This window comes from Toxotes jaculatrix, chromosome 7 (assembly GCF_017976425.1).
Source record: "Toxotes jaculatrix isolate fToxJac2 chromosome 7, fToxJac2.pri, whole genome shotgun sequence".
Classification (NCBI taxonomy): Eukaryota; Metazoa; Chordata; class Actinopteri; family Toxotidae; genus Toxotes; species Toxotes jaculatrix.
This window is the reverse complement of record NC_054400.1, coordinates 7,513,270-7,531,988: the sequence shown is the minus strand read 5'-3', so window position 1 is coordinate 7,531,988 and position 18,719 is coordinate 7,513,270. Positions and strand designations below refer to the sequence as shown.

The 18,719-nt window shown below is 40.5% G+C and overlaps 1 protein-coding gene across 1 annotated transcript in view; it reads right to left on the bottom strand.

Annotated features, from left to right (window-relative positions):
• LOC121184243 (ADP-ribosylation factor-like protein 15) overlaps positions 1 to 18,719 on the bottom strand; it is a 98,095-nt gene that overhangs the window by 43,938 nt on the left and 35,438 nt on the right. Inside the window, exons 2-4 of the mRNA XM_041041800.1 lie at positions 16,185 to 16,329; positions 14,654 to 14,713; positions 4,504 to 4,712 (exon numbers count right to left, since the gene is read on the bottom strand). Coding sequence (XP_040897734.1) covers positions 4,504 to 4,712; positions 14,654 to 14,713; positions 16,185 to 16,329 — 414 coding nt within the window. The remainder of the gene's footprint in view (positions 1 to 4,503; positions 4,713 to 14,653; positions 14,714 to 16,184; positions 16,330 to 18,719) is intronic.

The window sequence follows — 18,719 nt, the reverse complement described above, 5'->3', positions numbered from 1 at the left end:
ACTTCTGTTTAGCTGATAGAAGTCGACACAGTATGAAAACAACTGCATCAATAATAACATCAGTTTCCTCAGCCACCCTAATTAACTCATTCATTGTGAACTAAAGTGCCCTCCCAACACGTTGCAAAAAAGGCCTTTAGGCGATGTCCATCTCATCCCTCTGTCCCCATAAGCCAGTCTCACGTGTCCTCAGTGTTTGCAAACAGTTCAGAAAAGTCGATACTTTCAGAGACTGATGCAATGATGGGTCAAATATGGCAGAGGACACATCACGCTAAGACCAGTAGAAAAGTGTGGGCAGTTCACAGACTGGATTAATTGGCTACGTTATGAGGGCCAACAAAGAGACCAGTGTTGTCGGGCTTAAAGCCAGAAGCTGCCATTTAAAATATCAATAAGATTAGTGGGTTTCCATGACTATAGCGCCTTGTGTTCAAGTTCAACCAATCCATACTAATTAGCTAAACTAAGTTAAACTGATTCAGGTGGAGTCATAGGTTGCATCAGATGCGTTCAGTTTGGGCCAGAACACACTATAGGTATAGAATGTGTCTCTCTATCATTTCCCACTGCAGAGTTCACATCACTGAAGAGTAGCGACACCACCTGTCTAGGCCAGGGATAGGGATAGGGATGGGAATCGAGAACTAGTTCCAAACTGTCCAGACCATCTGAATCGTATGCCTCCAAGCTTATCAATTCTTTTTTATCAATGCTGCCATGTTTTCGTAAATAACGAAAAAATAATGTCAAACTCCTGTGTCTCTTCTTCTGGAAACTTGCAACAAGAAGAATACAAGGTGGAGAGGATGAAACAGTTCAAAATAAGGGTTCATTTCAGAACGAAAGATGAAGCGTTTCCCATTCCCAGGCTCCACTTGTGCAGCCCGCCCAGGTAGGATTGCCCACATGCTGTGCCACCCACCACCGCAAGCAAATTTTCATACTGTGGGAAACCATGCAATATCAACTAAGGGTGGAAACAACAGCAATATACTGAAACATTTTTCTACGCAATATGGGCTTAAATTCCAGGAAAGCCATATATTTAACACTTTATGCACGAGTAACACTGCTTCCCAACCAAGCAGAACATCAAGGGTAGATATCCTATGTTATAATTTCAAAAAAACACATTAGCGCCACACCTGGCAGGCTTACCAGATTTTTTCTTTGACTAAGAAAACCTAGATGAAAATGAATGCTGTATAAATATTCTCTCATTTCATCCATTTTAGAATAAGCCACACTGTTACCATGGCTAGCTCTCAGCCCACAGCCTATGTTCAGACTCAGAGATAATATAACAGTTGCACTGACGCTGAAAACATGTGTGGACCTTCTTTTTTTCCCACACAGAAAATTGATCAGGAATCATTAAGGGACTTGATAAAGAATCAGACCGATATTCAGAATTGATGACATTGTTATCAGTCAAATCTTGTTAATTCTCATCCCTAACTGCAGATGGTCCTTTCTGCAGAGATGCATCTTAGTTACACTTGAGAAAAATTAAAGAGACCTCTGAAGATGATGAATGCTTGTGGGTGATTTTGTGAGTACGCAGGAAAGTGAGGTTCCATGTTTTTGAAACGTGAGTGAGTACTGCACAGGGAATGCTAGCCATAACATCCTACTACAAGAGACTCCCTCTGTGAGCGATGTTGTAGTGGTAGAGCATGGCCAGCAAGGAGGAAAACAGAGAGAGAGAGGGAAACACAGAAAGAGAGAGGTGGAACAGACAGACAACCCTAGTTGTGCTGTATTTTATCCCTGCCTCCACAAGCAGTGATTAATTCTGTCCTGAGGGGAGGTGGTGACATGACCTACTACTCCATGACTACTACATGACATTTCTACTATCTTCTAACTATTACAGCCTGCTTGTTTGTGAAGTGGCAAACTCTTATTTAAAAAAAACCCCAAAAAAACACAAGAACAAAATTTTTGTACTCATGGGGTTCTGGGTTGGCCATTGCTGGCCAGTACATTAGCTCCTACTCTGTCAATATACAGAGATGATTAGAAGAACAACAAGACAACGCAGCCAAAAATATGGACAAGAGTGAGAACTGAACTCAGATAAGATAATCTAGGGGCATAAAGGATAACTGACAAATAACAATAAATTACATTTTAAGCTCTTGAGAAATTAAATACCAAACCCTGACCTGCCAAAGAGCAAATAACAATAGAATCTATGTGTTTAATAAGGGGAAAAAACATACAGGCAGACTCTGTGTTCCAGAGCCCACAAGCCGTTTCATGGACCATTTACTGACAAGGATAAAAAGCAAGCATCTTGGAAACAGATGAATGACTTGCTAAAAAGTGAGCTATATTAAAAAAAAAAAAAAAAAATCAGAATTCTCATTGATGATGGCCAGATGATGTCAGATATTTTTTTATCAAATATTCACATTTTCACTGTTGCTAAAATTGCTTGTTGATAATACTGTGGCAAATATTTGATTACAAAAGAATTAAACAATTATGTTGGGACAACATGGCAGCAGCCCATAATGTCATCCAGGTCCTGAGGTGTTTCCAGGTCAGGTGGAATATGAAATTCCTCTGGCATAGGCTTGCCTATTGAGTCTTCTCTCAGGTCGAGGTCTACACAGAGGGCATCCTACTGAGATCCCCAATCCAGCTTAATGCACTCCTTACAGTTTGAAGGAGCAATGGTTCCTGCAAGTGCCCTCTGGATGTTTAACCTTCTTAATCGTCTCCCTGAAGGTGAGCCAAGACACCCTGCAAGAGAAGTGCACTTCTTCCACCTCATTCTTTCCTCAGTGAAGTGTAAAAAACTGGTGCACTGTTTCACAATCAGGGTGGAATTTGCATTAATACTCTTGTATCTATTATTCAATGTTCAGCATTTGGTTGAAGCCTTGTTTCCAGCATCTTGGCTTAAAATTTCCACAAGAGGATAAGCAGTGTAATATCTCAATAACTGAAGTGTTTCGCAACACTGAAGAGATGTTTCAACCAAGACAGCCCAACAACATTTAGAGCCCTTTGACTTAAAACTCTGCACACTCCACAGAGGGCTTGAAAAGTCGAGATCATAAGTTTCTCAACATGTTCCTCCCACACTGCCCAGTGATATCCCCAGTCGAGGTAAGCAGTCCTCCTCCCCTGCTGAGAAGCCCCTATTCCTCATCAGTCATCAGACGGTTTGCCAGAACCTTGTAGAGGCCAACCAAAAGTCTCTCTCCATGAACTCTCCAAACTCCTTCCAGACTCAGGTTTTTGCCTCTACAGCAACAGAAGCTACAATCCTTATGAACTCCAGATTCAAAATTCCCTAGGGAAAACCAAGCCTGAAAAAGTTACTTGTCTTTCAACGATGGTGTCCACTAGCAGGTTATCAGACAACTGCCATGACAGGCACTAAAAGCCCTTCGGCCAAAACACAAAGAAGACATATCAGCAATGGAGGCTTTGACCATGGAACACTTGGATATCACGTCCCCCAACATCCACTGAGATGCTAAAATAATACTACCAAAGGTAAGAGTTGGGGATTTAAGACATTCCTAGTTCACACTCTCATTTGAATTTAGTAACTTCTGCAAAACCAATGGCTTTTACCGTCACTTGAGCCAAGTCACCAACAGCTGTTGTTCAATAAACAGCACTTAGTACCTTATGCTCAAATACAGTGTTCAATAGCCCACGACTAGCACTTGTGTGCTAGTCGTGGGCTATTGAGGTTGCTCTGAGGTTCACATTAGAAGGGGCATTCTGCCCAGTCAGCCCTCGCATGGCTTCTCCATTATCACCCAAGAGAATCTTGAAATCGCTGTGCAAAACTATAGCGTCTCCAACCAGTGCCCAGCATGCCTTGGCCCATCCTCCAGCTGGCAAAGCACTCGACTCCTACACCTGACCTTTGAAGGGTTGACCCACATGGCATTAGCCCCATGTTATTCATTGGAGCAGAGCCTTCCTACGCCCAGTTGGGACTTGCCTGCCAGCTCTTGTTCAAGGCCTGGCTGCAGGAGGAGGCCTCGGTTTCCTTTTTTTGGATAAGGTTTCTCTTTTCCCTAAACACCAATTTATCGAGATCTTTTGATCGCTCTTAGTATGGCCCCTCATCAGGGACCAATTTGCCTTGGGAGACGTGACCTGAGGCACCACCTCCAACAACACCGTTCCCAGGTTCACAGAGGCATACATGCCACCCACCACTAGAAAGTAGTGAATTTATTAGACAGGTAGAATTAAATTAGCTTTTAAATTAAGACACTGACAAAATTCTAAAAGTCATTATGATGCACACAGTAGTTAGAGGCAGCTCTGAAACCACCTGCTTAGACTCTCAAACAATGAATGACCCATATGTATGTGTATACTTACACATATGTATGTATATACTTACAATCTACTGGTATGTGTCTGTACAAGTGATAAATGCAAAACTAATTAACTTAATTGAAGTTAGTGATGCATAGGATGTAATAAAGGAACAATAGCACAGTAAACAGGCTACATTACCTGGTTTGGCGTCCTTGCAGCAGGCTTGTCCTGGTGGTTGGCAAGGATGAGGAAAGGCAGTGTGCAGAGCTGTGGGTGCTGCAGGGCCGAATGGAGCTCGTTCCGAGCTGCTTCGAGGTCCTCATCAGCCGACGCGCTGTCCAATACAAAGACTACACCCTGTGACCCCTGGTAGTAACGACTCCAATATTTCTTGATGTTGTCAGCACCTGTAGACAGATGTGATGCCATTCAAGCTGTCAACATCTAGGAGGAGTCACTGTCAGAACTGATGTTGATGCTGTCATATGAAAACCGTTTGAAAACAGAAATGCCAATAGCTCCTGTAGAAGAATGTTGACTAGAAGAATGTTTTTAGCAATAAATCAGGGTTCAGAATACACTATTATATATTAGAAACTGCATAAATAAAATTCCATTCCATTCTGGACTATTTTAAGCAAAGTATGTGAAGTAATTACATTAAAAAGCATAATCCCAACCAATTAAGCACAATTTTATGTAGAGAGAAGCCTTTTCTCTTTTTCTTCATGTCTATTGTACCTTGAGAAATTAACACATTGAAGTTTGGTGTCACATCACAGTCCCTTGAATCTGATTTTCAGCTACCAAGATCATCCAGATATTTTCCAGGTAAGCAGATATTGAAAAAAAAAATCCAAGCTAACAGCGCTGTAATGTTTGGAAATATATTTGAAGAAATATAACCATGTTACATTCAATTTTAAAAGTCAGTAGTCACACAGTAATTCCCCCTTGTTGGTTTTGCGGTATGAAGTTCAAACCACTGCTTTTCATGGCACATTTCTCAGCAGCTCCTCGACTCATTGTTAAGACACAGGAGTAATTTTAAAGTAAATACACATACTCAGTGGATTATTCAAATGGAGTCGGGGCTTATTTTCAAGGCTACCCTGACACTGAGTTCACTGTGAACAACATATGGTTCCTTTTTTGTGTGCTCATTTGGAGCAAGAATGTGTGCTCACAATGGTTTATTCACAGCAACTTTATTTGTTAGTGTAAGTAATTTGAGGAAGAGACCTACATGCTCACAAAATGAGTCAGTCATATCCCTTTGACCACTACCTCCCTCTGCTTCAACTACCGATCCATACTTTCCCTTTATGACAGTGTAAGTGATGCTTTTGAAGAGGGAAAAAAAACTATAGTGAAGTGTTTAAAAACATCCTATTCTATTATTATTCCTATACACTGTCTCGATTGTAAGGGCACCTACTTTGTAGTGGTTGGTGCTGACCCAGCACCAACCACTAAAACATTATCAAGTGATTACTAGAGCTTAATGGGTCTAGTTCACTGACTGGGACCTTTCCCGACAGGCTAATTTCAGAACAATAAATTCCCTTTACAATCTTACATGAGTAAACATGAGTCCCTCAAAAAACAATCCTCTCAATCCCAAACTCATGAAAAAGAATCAGTCTTATGTAATGGAGCTGCAACATGAACTCTGGCTTAATGTCTTGTCTGCACACTGGACACCTGCAGTACTCAGAATCTAGAAATGCTCACATTATTATAAGGATATTTACAAGCTTTCGTCTTACCCAGCAGAGAGCATCTATGGCAAATTTTCATTACACTGCTTTTCAGTCCATGGAAAAATTAGAGAAATTAATTTTAAAAAGATTAAAAAAAAAAAAAAAAAGGTCAGGAATGACTGCCCGATGACAGCTGCTGCTGTCGCCCTCCCTTCATTGATGCTGACATACTCACTCAACACCCCAAACCATGAGATGCTAGTCATATCCTCTATGTTACTCATGCTCCTTTAGCATTGGGACATCTTGTAACAATCGAAATTGATTGAATGTAACTGACTGAACACAAGTTCACCATGGTCACTGATCTCGCTTTATAGGGAAACTACAAACTGGCAAGCCAACAGGATGTGAGTTTTGAAACTCCAAAGACAGATTTAAAGTGGGCTGTCACTTTCTGTACAGAGGTAGTGACACAGTTTCACAATATATAGTAAAATTAGTTACAATTCCAGCCATTTAATGCAAGGTGCTTTTTGTAATTCCTGCAGTAGATCTGAATGTTACCGCAAAAAGTCCCTTTCATTTCTCAAATACACTAAAATATAGGGTGTTGTAATTTCAGATTTATATTTGCTAAAGTTAAAAAACAACACTTCTCTTGTCCTCTGCTCTTACACTTTGATCACATTTCATTAACTCTGATTCATGCTTTCCTTTTCACAACATGTTTTCCATTAAATTGTTTTAAGTGTTTGTTCTACATGCTCACCAAACTTGTCAACACTGTATACACACAACTACAAAGGGTCCTATAACACTGCATACGCAAGTACATGCATTTTATTTTAGAGGATGTACTTTCTCTGGTTAAAATTATCCTCCTCCGTCTGGTGAGGTTACTTCCTTTGCAATCTTGTGAACTGTTGTTTTGTTATTGTTGCTCATAGTAAGGTATTTGCCAAGAAGTGACGAACTGTAAGGCTGGCAAATGTTTAAACATCACGAAGTGCTCTCAGTGACATTTACCTTCCTTCCCTCTTGCTCTCCCTCCCTTTCTTCTTTCCTCCCCCACTCTTTCTACTCACACCTCTCACTGGAGTGGAAAGCTATCAGACAAAGTGGCACTTGAGAGATTGACTAGGAAGTTTCTCTCATCTTTGCCTGGAAATGGTGGAATGTCCGTCACGTCTCATTGGATCTTGTTGGCAACTTCTGCCATCTATTGGTCTAACAGGAGGATTTCCAAACATGATGTCATGATTCTTGGGGGATGCTGGCAGTCCTACTACACATCATTAATCAAATAGGTGTACCATTCCTTTGCTTTTTTCCCCCTCTCTTCCTTTCTACTTGTCTTCTCTGTTTTATACATTTGTATCCTCTATAGCTTGTAATGAAAAAAGGTACAAGGTAAGAAGGCATGTCAGTGAAAGTCATGTCTCTTTACTGACCCTAACTCATCGGTTGGAAGACGTACTGCTTCATTCATTCACTGTATTGGTTTTGACTATATGAATGAAATAATAAATGGCTCAAGCATAATGAACTACCTCACTGAACTAAGGTTGGGAAATTATGTGAACAAATAAACAGAGAAGTATGAATTAACTCCTTGTCCTGTAAAATATCATACAGTATAGTCCGATCTTCTCATCTGAGGGAAGAACACTGGATACTTTCAAGATTTGCAATCACACAGTTTAAATGTATTCATGTTCCCTAATCGTCTCGTGTCTGCTTCGAACTTAAGTTACAACTTGCACTTCCCAGAATAGCTTTCAGCATCCTCTTTACTTGCCTGGACTTGATACATTTAGCTGCTGGTTTAACGTGTAGGTAAAGCAGTGTGTGTTCAAGTGTGACTTGAACGCTGCAAAACATATTTTTTGTAGCTATAAATGTTTTGTTTTATGTCCTCTATTTAAGAAAATATTGATCCATGCTATCATTTCAAAAAGTATGTGATGTCAGTCTGTTACATCAAAATAACTCACCCTGGGATCAAACAGAAATCTGATCTGAGGTAAATAACTTGCCCAGCCAACCCTTCCCTCCTACTCACATTCAACCAAGCAAGAGTTTTCAACCTTAAGTAGCAGATGAGGCTGAAACAGATGTAATTACTTATTCAATGTACAGCATAAAATATATGAATGTATTTCTGCCTGGTTTGAGGTCTGGGAGACATGAATGTTAATGACTGTATTGTATGTAGATGCACTATGCTTCGTAGACATTTGATGATTCATTGCATAGGCACAGCCAACTGCTACAGGCCACTGTTACGTGAAACGCTTACTAGGGTACCACTCATTACAGATGCAGCCAACTCTCCCTGTTCATAAAACATTTCTTATGATTCTTTTTCTGTTGTCAGTGAAGTCAATCACTGACAGTGAAATTTCAAATACTTTGTGATTCGAATTCATGTTAAGTAAAGCTTGAAGCTGTAACAAACAATTAGTAAAGTAACAGATCAACAGAAAATGAGGTGGCTACTATTTCAATAATCGATTAATTGTTAAAGTTATTATTCAATCAAAAATGACAAACGGGTTTTCACTTCTAAGGATTCTGTGATTTTCTTTGTCATTTTTGGGTTTTGGATGATTGCTTGGAAAAAACAAGCAACTTAAGATGAAGGTGGCCTCTTAAAACAAGTTATTTTAAGGTGCCACCTTAGGATGATTATGATTACCATAGTTAATCCATCACAAAAAAAAAGAACTGATCGAAAGATTAGTCAATAATGAAAACAATCACTACGGACTGCTGCCCTAATAGTTGAATGTTCCTAAAATGATGAAATACAAGAACAGCAGTACATACTGAAACTCATTTACTTCATGATAAGAAAAGAATAAGAATAAGAAGTATTATGTTTCAACTCACAATATTAAAAAGTGACACTCTCCTGTTGTGGTGTATTGGATTACATCTGTTTAGGCGAAGTTTGATTTATTTGAGGGATTGACAATTTAGGGTTCAGGGACACTATCTGAGAAAAGAAATTAAGCATGTAATGAAAATATGGAGAACAGCACATTTTAAGTTTCAGTGGAAGTCATGTTGCCAAAAATGCATGTAGAGAAGAGAATGGGAAAAGCAGACATCTGCACACACTGCTACACAAACACAAGGGGCAACAACGTTCCAGTGATCATGTTACTTTTTTTTTTTTGTCACCAAAGTGTAACTGAGTTAATAAATCAAACTCAGAGGAAAATGCCGGTAAACATTTACACAGCAAAAATTAGCAAAAAAAAAAAAAAAAAGCAGATAGCCTTGTAGTTGAATTCAGATTCACTTTCAGTTGTGTTTGATGGCTGGTGTTTCTGAATTCATCTGCTAATTCAAACAGTTTGTGATGGTCTACATTTCAGAAGTGAGTCAACATAGTTGAAATCTATTACCCTATATTTCTATTTGGTCTAAATTAGGCTACTGTTGAAACTTGTTCTGTTTCTTGTTGGGTATTGATGCAGGTACTTTTTCAGATTCATAGTCAGCTTGAACACCTCTTTCTTATATTTTCTTATATTTTTTCTACTTCTTTCTACTATAGCTCACACTTTTGCCAGCTCTTACCTTGAGCAAAATACAAACATGTTGCTGCTAATCAGGTCTTTTTTCACTCTTGAAAGTTGAAGCACTGAAAGCAACCCTCTTTGAAGTCTCCCTAACGAAAAGCAGACTGTTCTTTCCCTGAACAAAACAGCTACAATACAGTGATGGGAGGGAGAGCTGGGACCAGTGAGGGAGGCCTCTAGTAATAAAGTTTGCTTACTTCATTGAGGAATGAGCTGGGACTGGAGCTTGAGTGAGGTGGAAAACACTTCAGCTGTTGATACACCCATCCACCTGCAGTCTTAGCAGTGTCTGTTTTTAAGTAAACAGTTCCTCTGTGAGGCCTAGCCCGAAACACACACAAGTCCACTCTCATTTATGCACACGGTTGGCAAAGCTGGTTTCCAGAAATCCAGCACATCTGAATATTTGGAAAAAATAATTTATGTTACTATATGTAAATAATTTGACTGTATACTATATGTGTGTGTGTTGCCAGTTTGGACCCCTCCTCTTCATTGGGTGAGCAATTTTCATCATGCAACACTGTGACTGGCACAGCTGTTTATAGTAATAGACAAGCAATGTGCCTGGTTTAAAGAGTAATAATTAATCACCACACCCTTGCTATTTATATTACACTTTACCCAGAATATAGCCATGTGTATGGCCCTATATGAACAAAAATATCAAGTGCACATGGATATTTCTTCCTTGTTCTTGCACACTTGACCTTGCACATTGCAAATGCAACATCAAAACAGAATGTTAGTTGGAGTTGGTCTGGCACTTTCAAGATATTAATGGGCTTTCCCTTATGGTGTCTGTAACACACCATTCAACCAGCATCAACAAAAAAACCCAACATCAAACAGAGTAATATCCTTGAATGAGGCCTCAAATAGAGATCAGTTACACTACCGTCCTCAGAACTCCGAAATCAAAACAGTCTGCGACTGCCAGCATCTGCTTTAAACCTAAATGACAATTTACAAATTATTTCAGTTTTGGTCACGTCTTTTCCTGTGCAAAGGAAAAGCTTCCCTGCTGGGCAAAGTAACACACACTGTGGTCTTGGTTGACAGAAATAAGAACCACATTGGTTTGTGATGACTAAAATGTAGTGGTTTTGCTCTGAGATGTACTCGCATACTTCCTTTGTCTGTTGGTGGTCACAGACAATGGGTAAACGGTCTGTGATGTTCTTGCATTTTGCTGGTCTTCCCTCACGCTCTCTGTATGTGTACTTGATGGACTAATAAGAGATGATAAGATGCAGTGACAAGTTCAAATTCACACAAATCTATCACACTTGGCAGATGTGTCACACGTATGTTAACATGCTCATCTACAAATAAAACCATGTGATCCTTTAAATTGACACACTGAGGCAAACATTTTTTTTACTATCAATTGTCTAATTTCCGGTACACTGGATATAGGAAAGTATAGGAAAACCTGGTCACAAGTTGTGTTTAAACCAGAACACTGCATGTGCAAATATCTACCACTCTACTTCAAATCAAATGCCTCGACTCTTTACCACAGCCACAACACTAAAGAACAACAGGAACGAGTGGTGATTATTAGGACCACTTCTTCATCAGCTGTCATTGCGTGGCATGAATGCACACTGTGAAATGGCCCGTCTAGACTTGACGTCATGTCACTGTCCAGACATATACGCACACATTCACACACTTGCACACACACTTAATAGATTCCTCCTTGTGTCCCCGGAGGTGCCCTTCCCACCCAATCCTCATACCTGGTACCAGACTAAAGATCACCAGATGCAAAAATTCTCAATGTCAACCTAATGAAAGGCTTTATTACATTTTATTCGAATGAGTACAAAGAGCTTTCGTTTTACAATGCTACAGGTTTTGCTCAAGTGTTACTGCCCACTGATTAAATGGCAGGTATTTAACTCTTCATGCTGGGCATCTTAGAATGGAAATGCACAATTTTCTCTGGGTTTTTCTCAAATTACTCTTGAGAAGGTAATACAAGGTGCCACACAAGTGACACCGCATCACTGTGTCAGTATTTTTGATAAGTGGCAATGACTGAACACAAGATGATTTTCCAAGGATGACATATTTTAAGTGCATTAGTCTTATATGATGCTGTAGCCTCAGTTTTTTTTCTCTCTCTGAGGGAAGACAGACTCTGTAGGGAGACCACACAGTTTGTCTTTAAGGGTGCACGTGTTTGAATGTTACAAATAGTCTGCTGTTCAGCTGTAGAAACCAGCTTATTTAAACTTATTTATTTCAGTTAAAGATTCAGTCAGACTTTGGATTTAATTATGTCACAGCTGTCACAGTATTGCTTTCCCTGTTTGAAAAAATATCATGCACATGTGTAAAAACCTAGTTAGAAAATCTGTTATCCATAAACATGACCAAGAAATCAGGTTTCTCCAGGAAAAATCTAGCTGTATTGCCCAGGTTTTTCTTAATGCTTTACTCCCATTAATGGTTTCCTTGCTTACAATAATTAAGTTATTTACATGCACGTAAACACTCTAAATGACAAGACAAGAAAGTCCTGTCTGTTAGGGAGGGAGTGGAGACTGAAAGAGAGGAAAAGAAAGACAAAGATGCATTACCTAACGGCAAAATCCAGAAGCAATGGTAAAGAGAAAAAGGGATGGGAAGGAAGAAAACAGAGACAGAAACCAGAGCTGAGGATGGGAAAGAGAACAAATGAAAACAAGATGGCAGGGACCTCAATGACAAATGCATGAGTGAGACAAACCTATAGCCCAGTCTGAATCGTTACAGGCATCATACATCAGGGTTGCCTGCACATAAGCTGTTTTGTGCCTCTGGTTTAAAGGACTGCTTGCACTTACAACAATCTGGCCCAGTGCACTCAAGGCAGAGCGAGTTAAAAATGCATTACCCCGCTTAGCAACAATACAAGTTAGAGTTGTGAGTCAACTGCACTTACATGGGTTCATAGCCCACAACATTTTAATGACAGAACTGGCTACTAAACCAAGTCCAAGAGCCATGTAAGGGTCACTCGTTTGTACTTTAAATGTCCTTTACAACCTCCGGAACTTAAGGTCACCTGCATAAGACTTGCTTTACATTTCATGCTGTAAAGGGAAAATACCTCACTGACATTCTGTGGACTTTCCGGTGGGAGAGGAAGGAAATACAGGGGAAGTGCTTCACTTCTTCATGCTCCTCAACAAGCTTCTTCCCTTGCCTTAGTCAAGGCTGAGTGAAGAGAACAAGCCACAAAGGTATTGTGTAAAACAAGGTTTTTGGGGTCAGGAATACTGATGTCTGTGCGTCACATCTTGTATCATTTTTCTGCATCATTGATGCAGTGCAAAATAACATAAAACTAAACCAGGCATGTTTGCTTGTTTTAAAACCATAGGGAAATTGGAGAAAAAAAGAAAAGTGACAGAAATGGGAAGTGTTGAGTAAGCTACAAACTGTGCGGAAAGGGGCAAGGGGGAAAGGGGGGTTTTAATCAGAAAATGCATGTTATGAAAACTGACCAATGGAACATTATGCAAGCGAACCAACTCTCTCGACTCCACATTTACGTCATTTACATTTGGAACAAGAAGCGTATGCCTTCACTCAGCCAAACAAAAGGGCTGCATGTCAACAACTCACCTCAGACAGAAACCTAAATTTGATACTGCACTCCACATAAAAAGTAGTCACTAAAGGCGTCAAAACATCATGTGCTTGTTTTCGCCCTCTCCAACTCATCCAGAACGGATGGCACCATAAATCGTTCAAATTCTTGTGCTCTGCGTATTTACAAGAAAAGGAGCGGGGTAGTAAGGGTCCAGGCAGGGGGGCAAAGAGAAAAAGAGAACAGATTTCATCATCCTTTGCTGTGGTGGCAGCCTATACTAACTTCTCTAAATCAAACGTGTCATCCGTGGGACCAGTGTTTTTCCAACCACAATGATGTCCCATCAGACTGGCTTTGACCCAATCCAGAAAAACCTCTTTTGAAAACCCCTTAATGTGCTCTGTCCAAATTTGGTAGCACCCTCGTTGGTGGTCCCCCGGTGCCTCTTTGTGTGTGTGTTAGAGTGTGTGTGTATGTTTTTCATCTTTTCAGGAGGCTAGGTTGGGTGAGCCTTCGAAATATGCACTGCACCTGTCATGTCCCCATAGTGTGCAGAAAAAACAACATAAATTATTTTAACTCTCAACAAAACAATAAATTTTCTTGTGTCACTAAGTTGCTTGTAGGTGAAGGGATAGCACTGATTTATCCCTCTCTTAAGGCTCCCTTTGAGAACTGCAGGCCTTCCACTGCATTTGGTCTGTTTACGCATCTCCACCTCAAGATCCCTCATCTGTGCTTATTAAATGGCTTCCTCGAGTGCTGTAGATTTCCAGGAATAACAGGGTGCAGATTGTACAGCCACTTCAAAAAGCAGGTGAAAACAAACATGCTTTTGCATCCTTAGCGTACATAGCTATTTGTGTAAACAGTTAATGTTGAGAGACAAGATAATATCAGAACAAGTTTTGAGGAAAGGAAAAGACATGGTAAGAAAAAAACATTAAAGATGTTTTTCAACAGTGCAAATCTGCACATTTGTGATTTTGAGCCAAGCAGCTGCCTTGTTAATCGAGGAGCAAAACACCCCACATCTTGGAGAAAGAATGATTTGGTGGTGAAAATTGGAGGCAGCGAATTCACAAATGATGTGCAGAAATAATTTAAACCACTATAACTTTTTTTTTTTTTTAACATATGAATCCTAATATGCTAAGCTGCAAAGAAACAGCTACTCAGTATTCTCTAACTGCAACTGCTTTCAAATAAATTGTCCACTGCAAATTTAAAAAGGTGGTTTTTTGCACTGTTTTTAATGCAGTTTTCCAATCCAAAACCACATTCACATACCCACTGAAGCTGAAGTGTGGATGCAACAAATGAATCTGTTAACACTTGTGCTGGCCCACAAGAAAGTGTCATTGATGCACCACTTTATTTCACCTGGGACAGATTCACGTGGTAAAAGAGGAAGTTGTCAAATCAAATGAAAGCTTTATTGAGGCCGGACACGTATTTCTTACCTCCGAGTTCTTTTACATTCAAGATGGCATTTGGAAATGGCACTGCTTTGATGCTGAAACCTGAGAGGAGAAAAATGAAAATCCATCATTGTAATGACATGAAGAAATTGAGTGTGTGTGTGTCTATTTGTGGACGGCACATGTTGGGAGAAAGAGTCAGCTTTAAGGAATGTTGGCTGAATTGCTTTTTAATAGTGAGAAAATGGCAAAAAAAAAAAAATCTGGCTTAAAAGTCCACTTAGTCTCCCAAGGGTATTTGGTATACCTTTTCCAAACTACCAGCTGGTGAACGCAAAGAGAACTGTTAACATATTTGTGTTGTAAAAACGAAAGAAAATAACGCTTTGTGTGGTCCGGGTCAGCAAAACAGACAAACAAGAAAAGCTAAACAGAAAAGTGTTTTGTTCTATGCTGGAGTTAGGGGAGGACTGAACTAATGTCTAAAGCGCTACCATGAATTATGTGGTTTGTTTCTGCGGTTGCATACAGAGGAAAATTGTAAAGAAACCCACTCAAGGAAGAGATTTAATGTTGCTCAAATTATGCAAAATTGTCTTGATAGAAATTCCTTTCCTGGAAAGAGAAATGGGGGACACAACAGATTCTGATTTTCTTTACATTTTCTTAACATCTGAATTAACTGTTGAATGTGAGTTTTAAGCACATTACAACAGTGCAAAATCATGAAGTAAGAAGTGGGGGAGGGGCCCACAAGAGACTTCCCCCGCATTGTTCTTCATGATCTTCCCTCTGTAGATGTTGGCAGATGCAGAAAGTGCTGACAGCTAAATCTTATTTCTGAGAAGTTCACTAAAATAATTCTCTGCTAAGGTAAGCAATCAACACAGTTTTTCTATCAAGGTCTACTCAGCAGCAGGCGCAGACAGGTGTTCACTCCCTTGAACCACTTCAGCCTGCCACAGAGACATACACATTAATGGTCACAGGCAGCACATTTGGGAATCATTTTATATTTAGCTTCTACTGGTGAAAGCGCACAATGACCGAACCTAAAATGGGATTTCTGCAACAGCTCAAAGCTGACTGCTGACAAAGCCAGGGGAAGAAGGAGGAATGTCAATGTCCTGCAGGGATTGTATTGCGTATATGGAAAGCACGGCGTTGACTACCAGGAGAATGATATACTGATCCTAAAGCCTCCTCTTCTGGACATACTTAACACCAGCCTCCCACTTGACTAGTAGAAAGAAGCTGAGTATTGGCTAGTGAGATACAGCAATGTTTCTGGCATGAGCACTGGGAGTTTCAAAGACATGCTGAAGACATGCTTCCCCCTATTGGTGAGCAGTAATACCTGGATAATATTATCTATAATCTATTCTAATCTGGAGGACAACTTGTTCTTGAAACATGAAAGCATTTCAGAAGCTTGGAACACTTGGAAGAACAAATGAGAGGGAAGAGAGATGTGTATATCTGTGGAGGGTACGTGCTTCTACTTAAGGACACTTATTTTTAGTCTAAAAAAATACCCTCTTTCTCTTTTGATCCATATGTTTTGTGCACGTACCTGTTGTAGGAACGATGCCGTCACTGCCCTCACTACAGAGGCGTGAGAGCAGGCTGGTCTTTCCAGCACCTGTCAGGCCAATGCACACCACATCATACTCCGGTCTTGGCGGTGGGGGTCCTTTACAGCACAGTGCCCGGAAACACTAAAGCAAAACAAACAATACAATTAATCAATTTAAAAAAAAAAAAAAAAAAAAAAAAAAAAAAACTAATGCGGATGGGGAAGATGGGGCGAGGATTACGATTCTGCATTTGGAATCACAGCACGTTCTGCCAACCTTAAAATGAATACTCTTGGAATAAACGCTTGTGTCTTTCTAACTCTGCAGGAAAAGTCTCATGGGCATTACAGCTGTCTTCATTTGATGAAGCATTAAACCCCACTACATGTCACAAACAGGTCTGGTTTATGAAACACTTCCAGATTGTCAGTTGATATGAGAGGAACAAAATGTTTAACCACGTTCCACCAAAAAGTAAAAAAGGAATGGGCATCGACAAAGAATTGAGACCACAGGACGCTGGATTTGTGTGATTTAATGTAATCATGTCATATGGAGCTTTCATGTCTACTTGAAGAAAAAGATGTGGAGGAAAACAGGAGTGTGAGATGTATGTATCTAAGCACCGGTGTAACATGTTTTTGTCTGCAGCGTCTGTGTGTGTGTGGACCCTGTCTGATTGGGCCCTTATGGCGGCCAGAGGCAGACCTGTCACTCCATGAATCACAGCCTGGGACTGAGGGCCTGCTGTGAGACATTAAGGGGCAAATGCAGTGTGAACCGTGAATGAGATCTTTAAACTTGTGTGGAGAGATCAGTATCCAAAACTAAAAAGAGATCTCTTTTATTAGCAAGACAGGAACCAGTCTGGACAAGGCAGGGCAGACACACAGACACACTCACTTTCTCCCATCTACTATATCACATTTCAGGTGGAAGAACATCAACACAAGATTGCTTACTGCTCATGTCAGGGGATGACCCTGTTCAACATACTGCTACTCTGTTCAATCAAAGACTCTGACAGGAAAGAAAACACACGCACGAGTGTACATGAACTGTTGCACATCTGTGCATACATTCTCCAGGTGTGCTTGGGCATGCCATTAAAAAGTATACCTCAGTGGGGAGAAGCAGATACAAACAAATGAGAGAATAAACATATATTAACACTGAAGATGATCTGGCAAAAGTCCAATATTTTGGCTTCATTCAACGCTACAAATATCCCTATTGAAAATTTGATTTTATCTGAAGCAAAATGAACAAGCATTTACCTCAGACTAGCGCTGATTGCTCTGAGATACAACCATTACCTTTTTTCTTTTTTTCAAACTGAAGGCGAACAAGAGAGCAGCAGAGAGCGTTTCGGCCTCAATTCTTCCGCACACCCCCAGACATAAGTGACCACCAGGGTCAATTTTCAGAGCCGTGCCAAAACAGAGCTGCTGTTTGATGGAGATGTGGGGAATCTGCTTCAACAGAACCAGACGTTGGCTGAGCAACCCGACCCCCCCGACTCCTTGGTGAACCCGCCAGTCTGCTCAAACAGGAAACATTCTCCTCTCCCAGAAAAACGGTAAGATCAGAAACACACGCGTGTCAGATGGGGGAACACATGTAAAAACCTGGTTTGATGAGGTCATTCTATTCTCTCTCTTGCTCTCTTCATCTCTTGCTGCCTCCACCCCACACCCACCTTCCCTGAAGCTACATGTAAAGATTTTTGTAGAAGGTGAAATCTGCCCTTCAGCTGTCAATCCTCCATGCTGTCAACTGATCTTTCAGTGAAAGGTGGAAGAACTGGAGTACCGATGAAGCTGCTATGAGTTGGATGATCGTTATTTATTCACCCCCTTATAAAATTATTACAAGACCAGGTGTACATGACTAAGAAGGCAATAAAGAAGACTGCTGTCTCTTTGGCATTGTGGGAGTAGACAGACATGACAACTCCCACCACCTCTCCCTCCATGTACAGTGGAGATTTCACAACACTAACCAAAGGAGCATCCAGGGCCTGACCCTGGGGTCCCCATGCACACAGTGGCCCCTGTGAGAGAGAGAGATGGAAGCTCCCACCTCTGGCCCTCTTTGACAGCACAAGATTGACGAGAAGAGTTTGGTCAAAAGGCTCACAGGAGAAAAATAAATACGTCCAAGGGCCTTTGCTTACCTCGAGACATGCCCCTCCCCTGTCAACCACACACTCGATGATCTGAGAGTTAGTGTGCTGTGTCACTGAGACTAAGGGCTCAAATGAGACTGTCCTACGATGACTACCTCCATAAATCTCCAAGGCATCCAGACGAACAGCTGAGATTAAAACTGGAAATTGAATTGAACATACACAGTCAACAGTTCCCAAAATGTGGTTTGAGTGATTTACAGTACGTTCACACAACATGGAAGTGACTGAGCTATAAAAGTATTCTCACATGTACTGCCGCACAGAGAAACATGTGCCTGTGGAGGCTTATCAGCTTCACTTCCTCCATTATTAAGGTTACCATTAAACTACTACTATGAGG